The 17,463-nt window shown below is 36.7% G+C and overlaps 1 protein-coding gene across 7 annotated transcripts in view; it reads left to right on the top strand.

The window, feature by feature from the left end:
- The window catches only part of SLC4A10 (solute carrier family 4 member 10), a 297,084-nt gene that overhangs the window by 222,277 nt on the left and 57,344 nt on the right, over positions 1 to 17,463 (top strand). For all 7 annotated transcript variants that reach the window (XM_040475187.1, XM_040475186.1, XM_040475188.1 and 4 more), the window contains one exon: positions 193 to 438. In XM_040475187.1, coding sequence (XP_040331121.1) covers positions 193 to 438 — 246 coding nt within the window. The remainder of the gene's footprint in view (positions 1 to 192; positions 439 to 17,463) is intronic.

Raw genomic sequence — 17,463 nt, forward strand, 5'->3', positions numbered from 1 at the left:
TTCTAAGCATGAGAAACCTCTTTTAGTTTTGTCCTCTTAGATGTCCCCTTTCGACAAACGTTTTGAGTTTAGAAAATCATGGGATGTGAAGGTTATTTACTTTCACTTCCTGAATTAGACTTATTCCCATCTATTTAAAATGGTGGCGAGCTGTTAAATGACCTTATTTCCGCTGTTCTTTCGTCCTCCTAGAGAATATGGGCTGTCATACTTGTCTTTAAGAGCTAGTATTGGACTTTGGACGGCAACCCTTTGTATCATACTTGTGGCGACCGATGCAAGCTCCCTCGTCTGCTACATCACCCGGTTCACCGAAGAAGCTTTCGCCTCTCTTATTTGCATTATCTTCATCTATGAGGCCCTAGAGAAGTTGTTTGAACTCAGTGAAGCATATCCAATCAACATGCATAATGATTTGGAACTGCTGACCCAATACTCGTAAGTAACGTTTCCCCTAGTGGCCATAGGGCTTGTCTTTTTACAAATTGCTATTGTTTAAAAAAAATAGGATGAACTTCCATTGCAGATCAAGTGTCTTACATTGATTCAGGATCTAAATCCCTGATCAGACTCTCAGAGGGGAACAGGATTTTAAAAGCCACCTCATCAGCTACTCATCTGATTCTTGAGTTCTCATTATAAAAACAAAAGCAAAACTCACCGAATTGAAATGTGATTTTGCTTTTTAGAATGCACGATATTAATGGTGGAGGTGCTCAGGCTTTGCCAGTTGAAGGTGATGTTAACAGTTCAGGATTAAAGATGGGACTGTACCTATTGTACTTTCCAGTTTTAGTATGTCAGGAGTTTGGAATTTCTCTACGACTGTGTTTGTGGAGTACACAAACATTACATTATTCCTTTCTTTGATTTAATTTAGGATTTTTTTTGTTGCATTTGTATGTGCATTTTTGTACAGCAAATATTTGAACCAATATGTTCTTTACAAGGCCGTTATAACCTCTCCATCAATCACCAATGGTCTTCTTATAAACTGCTTAGATATGGCCCCAAATCCCTTGAAGATTTATTATCTTTATTTACCATTGACATACATCAGAATTGTTGAAATTAGGCCAAAATAGTATCATGTTCTGATTTTGTTAAGAATGATGTAATGATACAGTGTTGAAAATAGAATGATTTTTAGTACTTCAAATTTTTCCTGGTCTTTCTACCTCTGTCTCAGATAAGAAAAATCAGAGTGGAAACATAAAGTAACTTTCCCAATAAAAGCAAATAGCAAGGGTGTTGTGAACAGGATCCAGAAGCAGATGAAGGAGGTGTCAGGGACACTCAGGAAGCAGGCAAATGGGAAGAATAGTTTGATCAGAATGAAGGATAACATGGACACGTGCCCTTTTGTTTCTCTTTAGAGAACAGTGTCACCCAATTTGGATCTCCTTGCTGGGATGTATGTTATCTGTTTGAATCTTCAAACCTATTACATGCCAGGCACTATGCTAGGTACTAGGGATGTATAATTATCTCTGCCTGGATTTTCACACTTATTACATGCCAAGCGCTATGCTATAGACATGAATAATACATTCTGACCTCAGTGAACTTCCAGTTTAATAGGGGATACAGACAAACAGGCAACACAATGAAAGAAGTGCTGTGTTAAGAGATTGGTGCAGAATGCAATGGTACCACATTAGAAGAATACCCAACCCAGATTTGGGGTTCATGGAAGACTTCTTGGAGGAAGTAACATAGAAGACCAGAACATCAGGGTGCCTGGATGGCTCAGTCAGTTAAGGGTCCAACTCTTGATCTCAGCTCAAGTCTGGATCTCAGAGTCATGAGCTCAAGCCCCGCATTGGGATCCATGCTGGATGTGGAGCCTACTTAGAAAAAAAAAAAAAAAAGAAGACGAAGAAGAAGACCAAAATACCAGTAGGAGTTAGGAAAGTGCTGAGGAAGGGGGCAGGAGAGTAGTCCAGATGGAAGGAATGGTGCAGGTCTGGACGTAAGAAATGCATGGATGCTTTGAAATATTTGTTGAAAGTCAAATAGATAGTGGTAAAACAAGAAGCTGGATCCAGGTTTTATGGTTTTGATGTAATTTTCAAATTACATCAGTACACTGATGAATACAAATAAGCTCTCCTAAAGACAAAATATGGCCCAAGTAAAACAGGTAAAAGCAGAACTATTCCATGTGCAGTGGTGGGGAGGCGCCAGCTGTCCACCCACCCTTCCATTTGTTCCCGAACCTTCAGTGGCAGCATCAAAGTACCTCAGACTGAGGAATACCATTGAAAATCTCCAGGTGTAAAAAGGAAAAAGATCAGAGAAGCAAAGACTGTGCCCTGGATAATGGTCATAGCTTGAAGATAGAAGAATGGGAGCATGCAAGCAATAGGTAAAAAGTAAGAAGAATCAGAAAAAGAAACAAAAAACAAACAAACATGGATGGTGTCAGGTTGTAAAAGGCATGGGACAAAGCTGGGTCAAGAAGTCTTTAGAGGACAGTGGTGTAGAGATCAAACAGGACGAGGGAGAGAGATCATTGTTAACGTAAGAAACAGCACTGGATGGGGAGGGGGGCAGGACTACAAGCTAGTTTGCAAAAAATGAAGATGAGAGTAGGTGGTAAAGAAAGGGAGAAAGTATGCAGAGGCCGATTTGGTCAAAGAAAGTGAAAAACAGTGCCTGCTGGAGAGGGCAGCGAGATCCTGAGAATGGTAATTTGTGACAGAAAAGAGCTATGTGTGTTTGAAAATGAAGACAGAGAGGCAGAGGAAAGAGAGAGATTAGAGATGATGGTAAGGCAGTGGGTAAACATGGGATTTCAACCTCCCCAAAAGTGATGAGATCAAGACAAATTGTGGGGTTCAGTAAGACAAATGCTCAGAGGATAATTTGAAAGCAAAAATAGCTTTGTTTGCCCATGATTCCTGCTTTTCATGGCAATCAGGAGGAGAGTTGCATGGGTCCTGACTTTCTTAATGTTTCCATCTCCGCTTTTCTAAAAAAGGATCCCCACGAGTTTAGGTTCAAGTGACGCTTTATCACAGTGTACACATCTAAAACCTAATTATGTGAAGGCTGAGCAGAAATGTGTGCTAATCACTGTTTTCCATTGCCCATGTGCCCTTCTCAGCCGTAATAAGGAAGGCAGCAGAGATGGAAAGATGGGTTCATCCTGCTGGGTGGTGAGGTGAAATGGTTGGAGACTGGTAGTCTCCCTGGGAAATGTGCTGACCAGACATCTTTACTGAACCATCTTCACTTTGATGTTCAAGCCATGATTCCCTGGCTCTCAGTACCACTCACAGTGTGTGCATGAATCTGATCAGGTATTGCTATTACCTGGTCTTGGAGAAGCAAAACAAATATTTCGCTATGCGTATGATGAATATATTTATTAGCGTACTTTTGGTCATGTGCATTTAAAAAAGGTAAAGAAAAGTATTGCTAACAATAATGGCTAATGCACAGTGTAATATCATGCTTGTGCCCAAAGCATTTTCTGTTTCGTGAGCTCCATATGATACTTGTGGTTTTTCTTGTTCTTGCCACCATGACCTTTTCACACTAAGCAGTCTGTAAGTGTCATCATGCTCATGGTCACCTAAAATTTTCTCCTGATGTTTGCCGGCCTCATGCTTTCACAGTTTTTATAAGAAAAATTTTTCAAAAAATGTCATAGCTGGGATGCAGCATATCTGAGATTGCAATCTTTGCAAAATTAATATGCCCATGCTTTCACATAGTTGGTTTAGGTGTAAGATATTGAAAAAGGCATCATATTTAGGATGTGCGTTTCAGATATTCTTTATACTTGGGCCTCCTGTATTCAGATTTTCCTAAACCCATAATTTTACCAGTGAAATAACAAAATGTCTTTGATTTTTTAAAGACTTTCCTCGTTCCTTTGGCATCCTAACCTTATAATGTGGTAATATGTAGACCTTATATTTGAAGCTATAAGTTTCTTTTCATTGTGCCAAGAGCAAGTGTCAAGATAATCAATTTAGTTTCAAGAATATATACATTATACCAGATGATCAAGCTGAATATGTCAAGTTAGCAATAAGTAATGAGTTTGTGGGAATAACTTTTTCTAGGTTGCTTTGATTTTAAGAAACAGCAAAAATAGAATAAAGCATTCTGCTATGTAACATGAAATATTCCTTCAATATATAGTAATAATCTAAAGCTTTCAAAGATGGCTAGCTAAAGAAAGATTGGGGTGATATGAATTCTTTGCAGTTGGTTGGGTCAAAGCAGAGACCAGGGTCTGTTACTCTGGTTTTCAATATACTAGCAGACTAGAGTTAAATAATATCAACAATTACCAAGCCATTAGGAGGACTGATTTTACTATTAGGTTCTTGAAAGGTTTTTTTTTTGTTGGTTTGGTTTGGTTTTTTGTTTTTTTCCTATCTTTGTTGTTTTTATCCAACTCTCAGCCCTCCACATAACCCAGGGCTGTTCTGGATAAATGTTATTTATTGACCGACCTTATACTCATAGAAGGGTATTATTTTTCTCATCTCCTCAACTAGAGTTGAGCCTCTTTTAAGATAGAAAACATGTAATAATTGTATCCCTCCAGTCTCAGCATAATACTGTAACTATAGTAAGTGATACTTAATACATATTGATTAACTGAATGTGTTGGAAAATAATTGACGTCACCTGGCCAAGCTTGTCTGGCAAGTAAAGGCAAGTGTACTCTTTTACAGTATCTTTAACCTGACTCTTAAAAATTTCAACAGGAAGTTTTTTTTTTTTTTTTAATTTTTTTTTTCCAACATTTATTTATTTTTGGGACAGAGAGAGACAGAGCATGAACGGGGGAGGGGCAGAGAGAGAGGGAGACACAGAATCGGAAACAGGCTCCAGGCTCCGAGCCATCAGCCCAGAGCCCGACGCGGGGCTCGAACTCACGGACCGCGAGATCGTGACCTGGCTGAAGTCGGACGCTTAGCCGACTGCGCCACCCAGGCGCCCCTCAACAGGAAGTTTTGAATAAACTTGAGATGTTAAGAGAGTCTTAATGTACTTACATATGTACAAATCTGGATCCATAAAACTAGTTCTGACTGAAGAGTTAGACAGGGTGCCAATATGGTGTAGAAGTCATCTGGAAGAAATGAGAGGCAGGATTGCAAACTATAGCAGAGATTCAAAAGTTGCTCTGAGATTCAGGGGAAAAGAAGATGAAAGGGTAGTTCTCATAGCTCAATGACCTTATAGTACTCACTCATCAAAAAATAAAGAATAAAACTCAGATTTAGAGAAACCCCTGTGTTTCCACTTTTTAAATCAGATTTTTACTACATATGCACTTGAAAAATTTATCCAGATTTCTTGCAAAATAAATTTGTAATTATATTCTATGTATTTATTTGTGTAATGTATGTGTAGCTCCACCAGGTTAATCTCTGTAATGCTACGTCCATGACTATTAGACACCCCTTTGAGCCCATTGTCCTAGCAAAGTGCTTGGCACGTGCATAAAATGAGCATGTTCATATCTTTACATTTCTGGAAATGCCCCTTACAACTGACATTAAGCAAGTAGATTATCTGACATTTTAGAATCTAATAAATATAATAGTAGGCACTCAATAAATGATTATTCAATAGATACACTTCTGGCAACCCATCTCATTCTTGATTTTTAATCCAAACCCTTGATATCTTTGCTTTCCCTTTTGCTCTGAATTAAATTCTTATTTCAATGATAAAGTCTTATCTCCACTAGCAATAATATCCAATATAACTTTATTATTTGCCTGTGTTATCCTCATTGTTCCTAATGGATTATGAGCCTATGTGTACAAGATTAGAATCTCTTCATCTTTCTATCTCTAGAGGCCAAGGGGGTTGGTAGATATGAGTAAACCTTTCTTAACTGTCTTGCAATAATGTTACTTCTCAGATGCACCTTTAGCTACTATTTTCCTTCTCTGTAACTATAGATTTACAGACATTATATAGAATTATCTTTCATGCTTTGTTGTTAAATAGCTATGAAGGGGCAGAAATTTACATAAGCATCCAAGATTAGAGGGAGAGTGATAAGCAAAAATTGGTGGTTTCTTCTCTAAGATGCATTGCATGGCCACAATTCATCATTTCACTTTGTTGAGATATGATGACCATTCTCAGAAGGCTTACAGTCTTTGAAGTACTGACCTCATTTCTCTTCACTTCCTGAACGGACCTAGATTTAAGGGTATATTCTGAAATATTTAAAGTGGAATATAATGATGTTTCAATTTATATTAAAATATCTCAGCACAGACACTGTGGTAATATGTGTATGTAGGTTAACTTACAGCCATAGGTAGCTGGTATTTTAGTCAGGAGTCCAAACTCCAGGAGTAGTCAGCTAACATTAAAGCAGAGAGCCTAAACACCAGAAAAGGTGATCACAAGCCTGTGAGTCACATTTCAATCAACACTAAGGCTTTGCTGAATATCGGAAATAGATTTTCATTGGTGAAAGTACTGACTTGTTAATCAGTGTAAGGAACTGTACTGGTAAGATTAAAAGTAATCATTTTGAACTAAATTAAAATGAAAACACAGCTTATAAAAATTTGTGGGATGCAATAAAAGCAGTGCTTAGATGGAAATTTATAGCATTGAATGCATAGATTAAAAAAGAAATTAAGCTTCAACCTTCGAAAACTAGAAAAAGAAAAGCAAATTAATTTAAAAATTAGCAAAAGAAAAGAAATAATAAAAAAGCAGAAAGCAATGAAATTAAAAATGGGAAGTCACACTGGGTGTTGTAAGGAAACCAATTTGACAATAAATTTCATATTAAAAAAATAAAATAAACATTAAAAAAATTTTTTTAAAAAGGGAAATCAACAGAGAAAAAAAAATCAGAGGACCAAAGTCTCGTTCTTTGAAAAGATCAATAAAATTGATAAGCCTCTCATCAGGGTAACTAAGAAAAAAAAAAAAAAGAGTATACAAATTGCTAATATCAGAAATGAAAGCAGGGACATCACTAAAGATGCCATGGGAGCTAAAAAGAATATAAAGTAATACCATGAACATCTGTATGCCCACAAATTTGATAATCTAGATAAAATGGACCAATTCCTTGAAAGAGAAAATCTGCCAAAACTCACACAAGAAATAGATAATCTAAATAGGCCTGTATCTATTAAGGAAATTGAATCAATAATTAATAACCTTCCAAAAAAGAAAGCACCAGGCTCGTTGAATTCTACCAAACATTTAAAGAAACTATTATACCAATTTTCTACAATAGAAACCATGAGAATATTCCCTAACTCATTCTATACGGCTAGTTTACCCTAATATCAACACCAGACAGAGATATAAGAAAAGGAAACTACAGACCAATAGCTCTTATGACCAAATATGCAAAAATCCTCAATAAAATACTAGCAAATCAACTCCAACAATGTTTAGAAAATTACACACCACAACCAAGTGGGATTTATTTCAAGTATGCAAGGCTGGTTCAACATTCCAAAATCAATCAATACAAAGCATTACATCAATAGGCTAAAGATGATAAATTACATGATCGTATCAATAACAGCACTAAAAGCATTTGACAAAATCCAACACCCATTCATGATAAAACTCTCAGTAAATTAGGAATGGAGGGGAACTTCCTCAACATGGTAAATAATACAGAAAAACCTTAAGGTAACATACTTCATGGTGAGAAACTAGGAAGTTTTCCCCCTGAGATCAGGAATATGTTAAGAATGTCCCTCTCACCACTCCTTTTCAACATCATACTGGAAGTTCTGGCAAAAGTAATAAGACAAAACAAGAAAATGAAAGGTATACAGATTGAAAAGAAAGAAAGAAAGCTGTCTTTGTTTATAAATGACATGATTGTTTATATAGAAAATCTGGAAGAATCGACAAAACACTCCTAGAGGCAATAAGTGATTATAGCAAGGCTTCAGAACACAAGGTTGATGTACAAAAGTCAATCACTTTCCTATATACTAGCAAGGAACAAATGGAATTTCAAATTAAAAACACAATACCATTTATATTAGCACTCCAAAAAAATAGTTAGATATAAATCTAACACAATTTGTACAACATTTATATGAGGAAAACAACAAAACTCTGAAGAAACAAATAAAAGAAAAACTAAATAAATGGAGAGATAGTACATGATCATTGACAGGAAAACTCAATATTGTCAAGGTGTCATTTCTTCCCAATTTGATCTATAGATGCAACACAATCCCAAGTAGAACCCCAGAAAGTTGTTCTATGGACATCTACAAACTGATTCTAGAGTTTATATGGAAAGGCAAAAGACTCAGAATAGCCAACACAGTAATGAAGGGGAACAAAGTTGGAGGATATGGCACTACCTGAATTCAACACTTACTATAAAGCTAAGTAATCCAGACAGTGAGGTATTGGCAAAAGAATGGACAAATAGACCAATGGAACAGAATAGAGAGCCCAGAAATATACCCCCATAAATATAGTCAACTAATCTTTGACAAAGAAGCAAAAACAAATACAATGGAGCAAAGCTAGTCTTTCAACTAATGGTGCTGGAACAGCTAAAAATCCACATGAAAAAAAAAAAAAAAGATGAATCTAGACACAGACTGTATACTCTTCACAAAAATTAACTCAAAATGGATCATATCCCTAACTGTAAAATGCAAAATTATAAAAATCCTAGAATATAATGTAGGAGAAAATCTAGATGGCCTTGGGTTTAGCTATGACTAAAGCTATGACTCTTCACATACAACACCAAAGGTATGATTCATGAAAGAAAAAATTAGGGGCGCCTGGGTGGCGCAGTCGGTTAAGCGTCCGACTTCACCCAGGTCACGATCTCGCGCTCCGTGAGTTCGAGCCCCGCGTCAGGCTCTGGGCTGATGGCTCGGAGCCTGGAGCCTGTTTCTGATTCTGTGTCTCCCTCTCTCTCTGCCCCTCCCCCGTTCATGCTCTGTCTCTCTCTGTCCCAAAAATAATAAACGTTAAAAAAAAAAAAATTTAAAAAAAAAAAAAAAGAAAGAAAGAAAAAATTAAAGATGGGCCTTATTAAAATTAAAATTTTCTGCTTGGCGAAAGATAATGTCAAGAGATTGAAAAGACAAGTCACAGACTGGGAGAATATATTTGCAAAAGACATGTCTAGTAAAGAACTGTTATCTAAAACCTACAAAGAACTTGTAAAACTTAACATTAATAAAACGGGATTTTTAGGACAGTAAAACTACTCTGTATGATACCGTAATGGTGGATACATCTTATTGTAAATGTCTCCAATCCCATGGAATGTCCAACACCAAGAGTGAATCCTAACGTGAACTGTGGACTTTCAATCATAATGGTATGTTAATTTGGTTAATCAATTACAGCAAATGTTCCACTCTGGTTGATAACGGGGGAAGTGATAAATGCATTCAGGTAGGGGGTATATGGTATATGTATCTTTTGCTCAATATTGCTGTGAACCTAATACTCTAAAAATAAAGTCTTTTTAAAAGTTAAATCTGTCAAGTGAATCATATAGCCTCAACTCCTGGAGATGGCACATGAGGCTTAATTCCTAACTGATTCACTGTCCAGCCATTTTTGGTACCTGATGATAGGCTAAAACAGTACCAGTATCCTGCTTTTGGAATATTTCACCTGCTGGGCACATTGCCATGAATTCTTTATGAGATGAGTATAATGCCAGTGTTGGCACTTTGTATGTGATTTGATAATTTTACTCAGGGTATCTGCCATTCCTATGGGGATGGAAAAGTATTCTTGTTCATGTAAAAAGTTGCTACGTTATTTATTCATTCATGTCACTTTTGCTGGATATTTTAAGTGTAACTGCTATGTTCTTTATAGTATTAGTCACACTGAATGAATGCTTAGAGACGTTGCTAATAACTTGTTTGGGAGGAAGAAACACTTCCCTTTAACTATTGAAATTAATATGCTAATTGCTCTGAACACTATTCCTTACTAGATATTTATAAAACTAACCAAATTCAGTTAGCTTAGCCTATTTTTTTATAAATGAATTTCTTGATGATATAAGGTGTTCAGCTTATGCACTTCACATTTATTTTTCAACAAACAGGAAAACGTCAAGTGAAGAAGTATGTATATACAACTCGGGAAAGGAAGGCATTCACTTCATAAAAACATTCTATGGTTACAGTTCTCAGTAGCAGGCAGAACGGTATGCCACCCCAAAACCTATCTTTATAAACGATCTCTTGGCAAGGCTGTTTGCATAGTATGTGAAGGGTAGCAAACTATGTTGTATAGTGAACACTCATTGCTATTCTCTGTGAGGTTGTGTCCAGGCCAGTTCTGTTGCTTCCATTTACTCCAGTGTTGCTCATGTCTTCATTGCATAGGTACCTGGTCTGTTAGAACTTGCTCTAAAGATGATTTGTAGGAGTCCAGTTTTATTTATTCTAAGTTTTTAAAATTTTGATATCTAAAAGAATAAAGCACCCAACACATAATTTTTTTAAATTCTAAAATCAAGTTTTTGGAGGATAAGGAAGATGGTCCTACTCACTCTGAAATCATATTACTGGATGTTATGGGCTGAATTGTGTTTCCTCAAAATTTGTATGTGGAAGCCAGGAACTCAGAATGTGGCTACATTTGGAGACAGGGCTTTTAAAAGAAGTGATTTATGGGGTGCCTAGGTGGCTCGGTCACTTAAGCATCCAACTTCTGCTCAGGTCAGGATCTCACGGTTCATGGGTTTGAGCCCCGCCTCGGGCTCGGAGCTGACAGCCCAGAGCCTGAAGCCTGCTTCACGTTCTGTCACCCTCTCTTTCTCTGTCACCAGCCCCCTCACTCGCCCTCCACCCCGGCTTGCATTCTGTCTCTGTCTCTCAAAAATGAATAAACATTAAAAAAAATTTTTTAAGTGATTTAGGTTAAGTGAGGTCATATGGGTGAGTCCTAATGAAATTTGACTGGTGTCCTTATAAGAGAAAAATTTGGACACACGGAGACACTGGGATGTACTTACACAGCAAAAAGATCCTGTGAAGACACAACAAGAGGGCAGCCATCTGCACAAAGAGAGAGGCCTCAGAGGAAACCAACCCTGCTGGCATTGGATCTTGGACTCCCAGCCTCCAGAACTGTGAGAGAATAACTTTCTGATGTTTAAGCCCCCCAGTCTGTGGTATTTTCGTACGGCAGCTCTAGCAAACTAACATACTGGGTAGATGCTTATAGTTTAGTCCTATTTGTGTTAGGTTGTAAGAGGAAGCTCTCTCAAGTCTCTCCTCCTGCCAATGGCATCCCCGTCCTTTCAACTGTGTAGACTAAAAAAAAAAAAGTGCTTTATTCTTGACTCTCCTTCTCACACACCTAGATTTCTCAGCAAATCAAATGGCTTTGTATAGAATCTGAACACCCTTTACCACTTTCTCTACCTCCATAATCTCTTGTGTAAATTATTACAGTTGTACTCCAACTAGTGCTCCTGATTTTACACTTGGTCTCTCATAGACTGTTCTCCATGAAGCTGCTGGGATTATTCTCTTACCATGTAAGTCACCTCATGTCACTCTGCACCTCAAAGCCTCCTGATGGTTTGCCATTATCTTGCAGCTGTTGTGTGATCTGTTCTCTCTCATCTCCTACTTCTTCACCGCTCTGCCCCAGTCACCCTGATATGCTTGCCCTTCCTGAAACACACTGGTCATGTTTCTGCCTCTCCATCTGCATACTTGGTCTTCCTTTTGCCTGAATGCCCTTCTCCAGATATCTATGTGGCTTGTTCCTTTACTTTCTTCAAAATTTGCTACTTGAGGATTTTCTATCTAAAATTTCAACGTTCTCCTCTCTCTCCCTTTATTATCTAAAATATTATATAATTGACTTATATTTTTAAATGTAAGATTTATTGAGGTATCATTTACATACAATAGAATATACCCCCTTTTAAGTAATCCTTAAATGAGTCTTGACAAATGAATAGCACCACAGTTGAAATGTAGAGCATTTCCCAAAATGTTTCCTTACGCCCCTTGGCAGTGAATCCCTCACCCAACCCACATCTTTTGACAATCACTGATAAGACTTCTGTCTCCAAAGTTTTGCCTTTTCTAGAATTTCATATAAATAGAATTATAGAGTATGGAGCCTTTTGTGTCTAGCGTTTTTTCATTTATTTTAAATACTGTTGAGATTTACTCATTTTGTTGCATGCATCAATTTATTCCTTTTTTTTTAATTGGGCAGTACTCCACTGTATGATCGTACCACAAATTGTCTATCCAATCACAAATTGATTGTCATTTGGGTTGTTTCTGCTTTGGGGCTATATTGCTTCACCTGCAGGACTTTATTTGGGCTATGTTTTCATTTTATCTTGGGTAAATACCTAGAATCAGGATTGCTGGGATTTATGAAAGGGTGTATCTTAACTCTGTAAGAAACTGCCAAGGTGGTTGTACCATTTTTCATTCTCACCAGCAATGTATGAGAGTTCCCATTGATCTACATCCTCACCAACATGTAGTTTTATGCTTATTTAGAGTGGTACCTTTGCCTGTCAATCTAATTTATTGTCTGTTCCATTCCTAGAGTAAATGGTCCATGAGGGGAGGGAATTTAGTCTGTTTTGATCCCTGCTTTTCTGATGTCTGAATCAGTTCCTGGCACAAAGTAGATACTCAATATTTGTTGCATAAATGAGTAAGTGTTGAATGAATATTACCTCTTTTGAGGGCTAAAAAAAACTTGAAACAAGAAAAAAAAAACCCAAAAGCAGAGGCTCAGAAGGGTTTATGGCTGACCCAAGTGGAAGAACTGGGGCTAAAACCTTAGCCATCTAACATCTAGTTGAACCCTGTTGATGCTGTACTACATTATAGGCCACTGGTTTGCCAAAGTAATTTTTATTATTAATATTTAGAATATAGAAGCATTTGGATAAATTTGTATTGTATTTAGGTCTTTTTATATTACCTTCAAGCAGTTTTTAATTTCTAGCAGGAGTAAAAAAAAATATAAAAATAGAGGGATAAGAAACGTAAATATTTGAATAATGGACGTAAAATGGATTCTTATTTTAGAGCTTATTAGAACATAAAGTACTTATTTCTATTACCCATAAATAGGCATTTGACAAGGAGGGAAAAAAAATCTTGGCTAGAGATGAGTTTTACTACATCGTGTTGAAGCCCTACATCAGCTTGTTATTTTTAAGAAGCTTGATAACAACTTGGCTTAAAAGTTTGGGGATAGAAATCTGCACCAATATCTTGTTTTGTGGCCTTAGGTAAGCCCCTGAGAGCAGCCTTCTAGAGACAATGTTTTAACTCTCAAAAATGCATAGGAAGTATATTTTATTTATTTATTTATTTATTTTTTTTTTCAAATTTATTTATTTATTTATTTATTTTTTATTTATATATGAAATTTATTGTCAAATTGGTTTCCATACAACACCCAGTGCTCATCCCAAAAGGTGCCCTCCTCAATACCCATCACCCACCCTCTCCTCCCTCCCACCCCCCATCAACCCTCAGTTTGCTGTCAGTTCTCAACAGTCTCTTATGCTTTGGCTCTCTCCCACTCTAACCTCTTTTTTTTTTTTTTTTTTCCTTCCCCTCCCCCATGGGTTCCTGTTAAGTCTCTCAGGATCCACATAAGAGTGAAACCATATAGTATCTGTCTTTCTCTGTATGGCTTATTTCACTTAGCATCACACTCTCCAGTTCCATCCACGTTGCTACAAAAGGCCATATTTCATTTTTTCTCATTGCCACGTAGTATTCCATAGTGTATATAAACCACAATTTCTTTATCCATTCATCAGTTGATGGACATTTAGGCTCTTTCCATAATTTGGCTATTGTTGAGAGTGCTGCTATGAACATTGGGGTACAAGTGCCCCTATGCATCAGTACTCCTGTGTCCCTTGGATAAATTCCTAGCAGTGCTATTGCTGGGTCATAGGGTAGGTCTATTTTTAATTTTTTGAGGAACCTCCACACTGCTTTCCAGAGCGGCTGCACCAGTTTGCATTCCCACCAACAGTGCAAGAGGGTTCCCGTTTCTCCACATCCTCTCCGGCATCTATAGTCTCCTGATTTGTTCATTTTGGCCACTCTGACTGGCGTGAAGTGATACCTGAGTGTGGTTTTGATTTGTATTTCCCTGATAAGGAGCGACGCTGAACATCTTTTCATGTGCCTGTTGGCCATCCGGATGTCTTCTTTAGAGAAGTGTCTATTCATGTTTTCTGCCCATTTCTTCACTGGGTTATTTGCTTTTCGGGTGTGGAGTTTGGTGAGCTCTTTATAGATTTTGGATACTAGCCCTTTGTCCGATATGTCATTTGCAAATATCTTTTCCCATTCCGTTGGTTGCCTTTTAGTTTTGTTGGTTGTTTCCTTTGCTGTGCAGAAGCTTTTTATCTTCATAAGGTCCCAGTAATTCACTTTTGCTTTTAATTCCCTTGCCTTTGGGGATGTGTCGAGTAAGAGATTGCTACGGCTGAGGTCAGAGAGGTCTTTTCCTGCTTTCTCCTCTAGGGTTTTGATGGTTTCCTGTCTCACATTCAGGTCCTTTATCCATTTTGAGTTTATTTTTGTGAATGGTGTGAGTAAGTGGTCTAGTTTCAACCTTCTGCATGTTGCTGTCCAGTTCTCCCAGCACCATTTGTTAAAGAGACTGTCTTTTTTCCATTGGATGTTCTTTCCTGCTTTGTCAAAGATTAGTTGGCCATACGTTTGTGGGTCTAGTTCTGGGGTTTCTATTCTATTCCATTGGTCTATGTGTCTGTTTTGTGCCAATACCATGCTGTCTTGATGATGACAGCTTTGTAGTAGAGGCTAAAGTCTGGGATTGTGATGCCTCCTGCTTTGGTCTTCTTCTTCAAAATTTCTTTGGCTATTCGGGGCCTTTTGTGGTTCCATATGAATTTTAGGATTGCTTGTTCTAGTTTTGAGAAGAATGCTGGTGCAAGGAAGTATATTTTAAATACATAGGAAATAAGAGATCTGGAAGGATGCCTATCAAACCTATAATATTTGGGATAAAGGAGATAAGATTATGAGAAAGAAAGCCTGGTTTTCTCTGTATATTTCAAAGTGTTAAACTGGAGTCTGGGAAATTCATCCTATGGCAAGTTACAGGATTAGCTAATTAGGGCCAGGTGGTGCTCATCAAATCAGTTCCCCATAACCAAACTGACTTCCCATTTCAGGAAAAGAGCAACCTATAAAGATAGAATAGAGCAAAACTTTTAAGGTATAATAAGTAGATTTTCCATTTTCGTCACACATTCTCTTCTCATTCCTTCAGTGCCCATTCATCTTCTCTGTATTGTGTTAGTGCTGGTAGTATGAAAATAAGCAAGATGTTGTCTCCACTCTCAAGGAGCTCAGTGATTATCAAGAAGAGCCTACAGATGCCCTTTGTACATTGTGCTGCACATCAAGTATTTGTTGAATCAATGAATGAGAAGGGAGCTAGAGGCAATGCATACTCAAATAATTGCAGCTTAGCGCAGTATTTATACTAGATATGTGTATAAAATCCTGGAGGAAGAAGTAACAAACTACTCTGGGAAGTTGGGAAATATTCATAGAACAAATATTCATGGAAGAAACCCTTGAGTTTATTATATATGGTATGTCTATGTTTTTCTCTTTCTTTGTTGTAAGTTCCACATGAGCATGTCATAATTAAAGTCAAGGGCCCTGAGGTACACAGAATGGACTCCTGGGACCAGTTGGCATGGATCCTTAAGTGTTGTAATAAGTTTTATATGGTAAAAACTTGGGGATGATGACAAAGCTCTGGGAAGAATTATGTGATAATAGATTAGAAGGTGATAATATAAAGTAGAGAAAGGATCAATAACCTAGGTGTGAAAAGTTTAACTTCTGACTATTGACTCAGACAATGGTAATGGGAAGAAAGTGAATAAAGTGGATGGGGGGAGGGGGAGGGGAAGGAAGCAAATTCAAATTAGCAGGACTTTATTCATTCACTCAACAAAAAAAAATTATGAAATACTTTCTAATTTATATGAACTATAACAAAACTTTGCATACATAACTTCACCTCACAATAACCTGTAGAATAAGTATTAACCCTGCTTTACAGATGATCAATATGAGGCTTCAACAGACTAATAATAAAATACACTATTTGCCCAATATCATATAGCCAATAAATGGTAAATGAGAGTCAAATTCAAATCTATCCAGTTTTAAAGCCCATGAACTTTCTCCTACAATATATTAAAATAATAATAATAGTAAAGGATTATTATTATTATTACAACTCCTAAAAGGCAAGGACTGTCATATATTTCTATGTATTTCCCCATAGCACTTAGCAAAGTACTCAGCACAAAATAATTTTAAACCATTAAATGAATGAATGAATAAGCAACATTGCCTGCTATGTGCTAGACATTGGGATGTAAAAATGACAGCATAGATGGGGCCTCTGCTCTTATGTAGCATATTATCTATTGAAAAAGTTAGACATTAAACATTACACAAATAAGTGCTTAATTACAGCTGACGTAAATGCTAACACCTAAAGGTGCAGAATGTCATGAGAGTGAGAAATACTTCCAAAGTTATGTACTTAGAGGCCAAGGAGAGGATGTTGCTATTTGAATGGAAATGAAATTCAGATGAGAAAAAGTTTAAGAATTTAATGGAGAGAGTATTTACATTTTTAGTATTGGCTAGTAGTCCTGGTGTTTTAGGGAGTTATTCTGCATATTTTTGAAAAGCTATTTTTTTCATGATATAGCTATAAGTTTAAATGACTTCCTAGAGAGATAAGTATAAGCACTTAGACAATCTCTTCTAAGAACAAATTCCAAAATGTGGAAATAAATGTTCAGAAAAGACTTATCACTGTGTTACTTAAATAGTCATCTTAATAGAAACAGATTTAATGGTTAGTAATAATGAATAAGTAAACTATGTCACATCCACTAAAAATTATAATTATGAAGAGTAATATAGCAATGTGGAAAATGCTTTCATTATAGTGTTATATAAAAAAGATTAAAGACGTTGTATGCTTATAAATATGTTGAAAATATATGTAAGAAGAACTAAAAGAAATATGTTTAAAGAAAAAACTACCATAACTGGTGGAAATAATATGAGAGACTTCTTTTTCATTTTTTATTCTGTAAATATTCTGTAGTGTGATTTTATTATTTTTTTTTAACTCAAAATACTTTTTGAGAAAGAAAAAAGAACAGGCATAAAAATGTGTTTGACTTCTGCAGATAGATCATAGTTTCTCTGATTTTATGCCTTAAATCAATACTTAACTTACTATATAGCACACTGGGGGCTAATTTAGTCAATAAAGAGACTTCAAAAAAATGAATCACAAACCATTATTGTTCAGCACACACAGGAAGGTACTAATAATAACTACAAAGGCAAAGGGAGAGCATCTGCAACCTAGAAACTAAAATTAGTAATAATGTTGAAGGGA

Source organism: Herpailurus yagouaroundi, unplaced genomic scaffold, assembly GCF_014898765.1.
Source record: "Herpailurus yagouaroundi ecotype Mexico unplaced genomic scaffold, PumYag 140, whole genome shotgun sequence".
Taxonomy (NCBI): domain Eukaryota; kingdom Metazoa; phylum Chordata; class Mammalia; order Carnivora; family Felidae; genus Herpailurus; species Herpailurus yagouaroundi.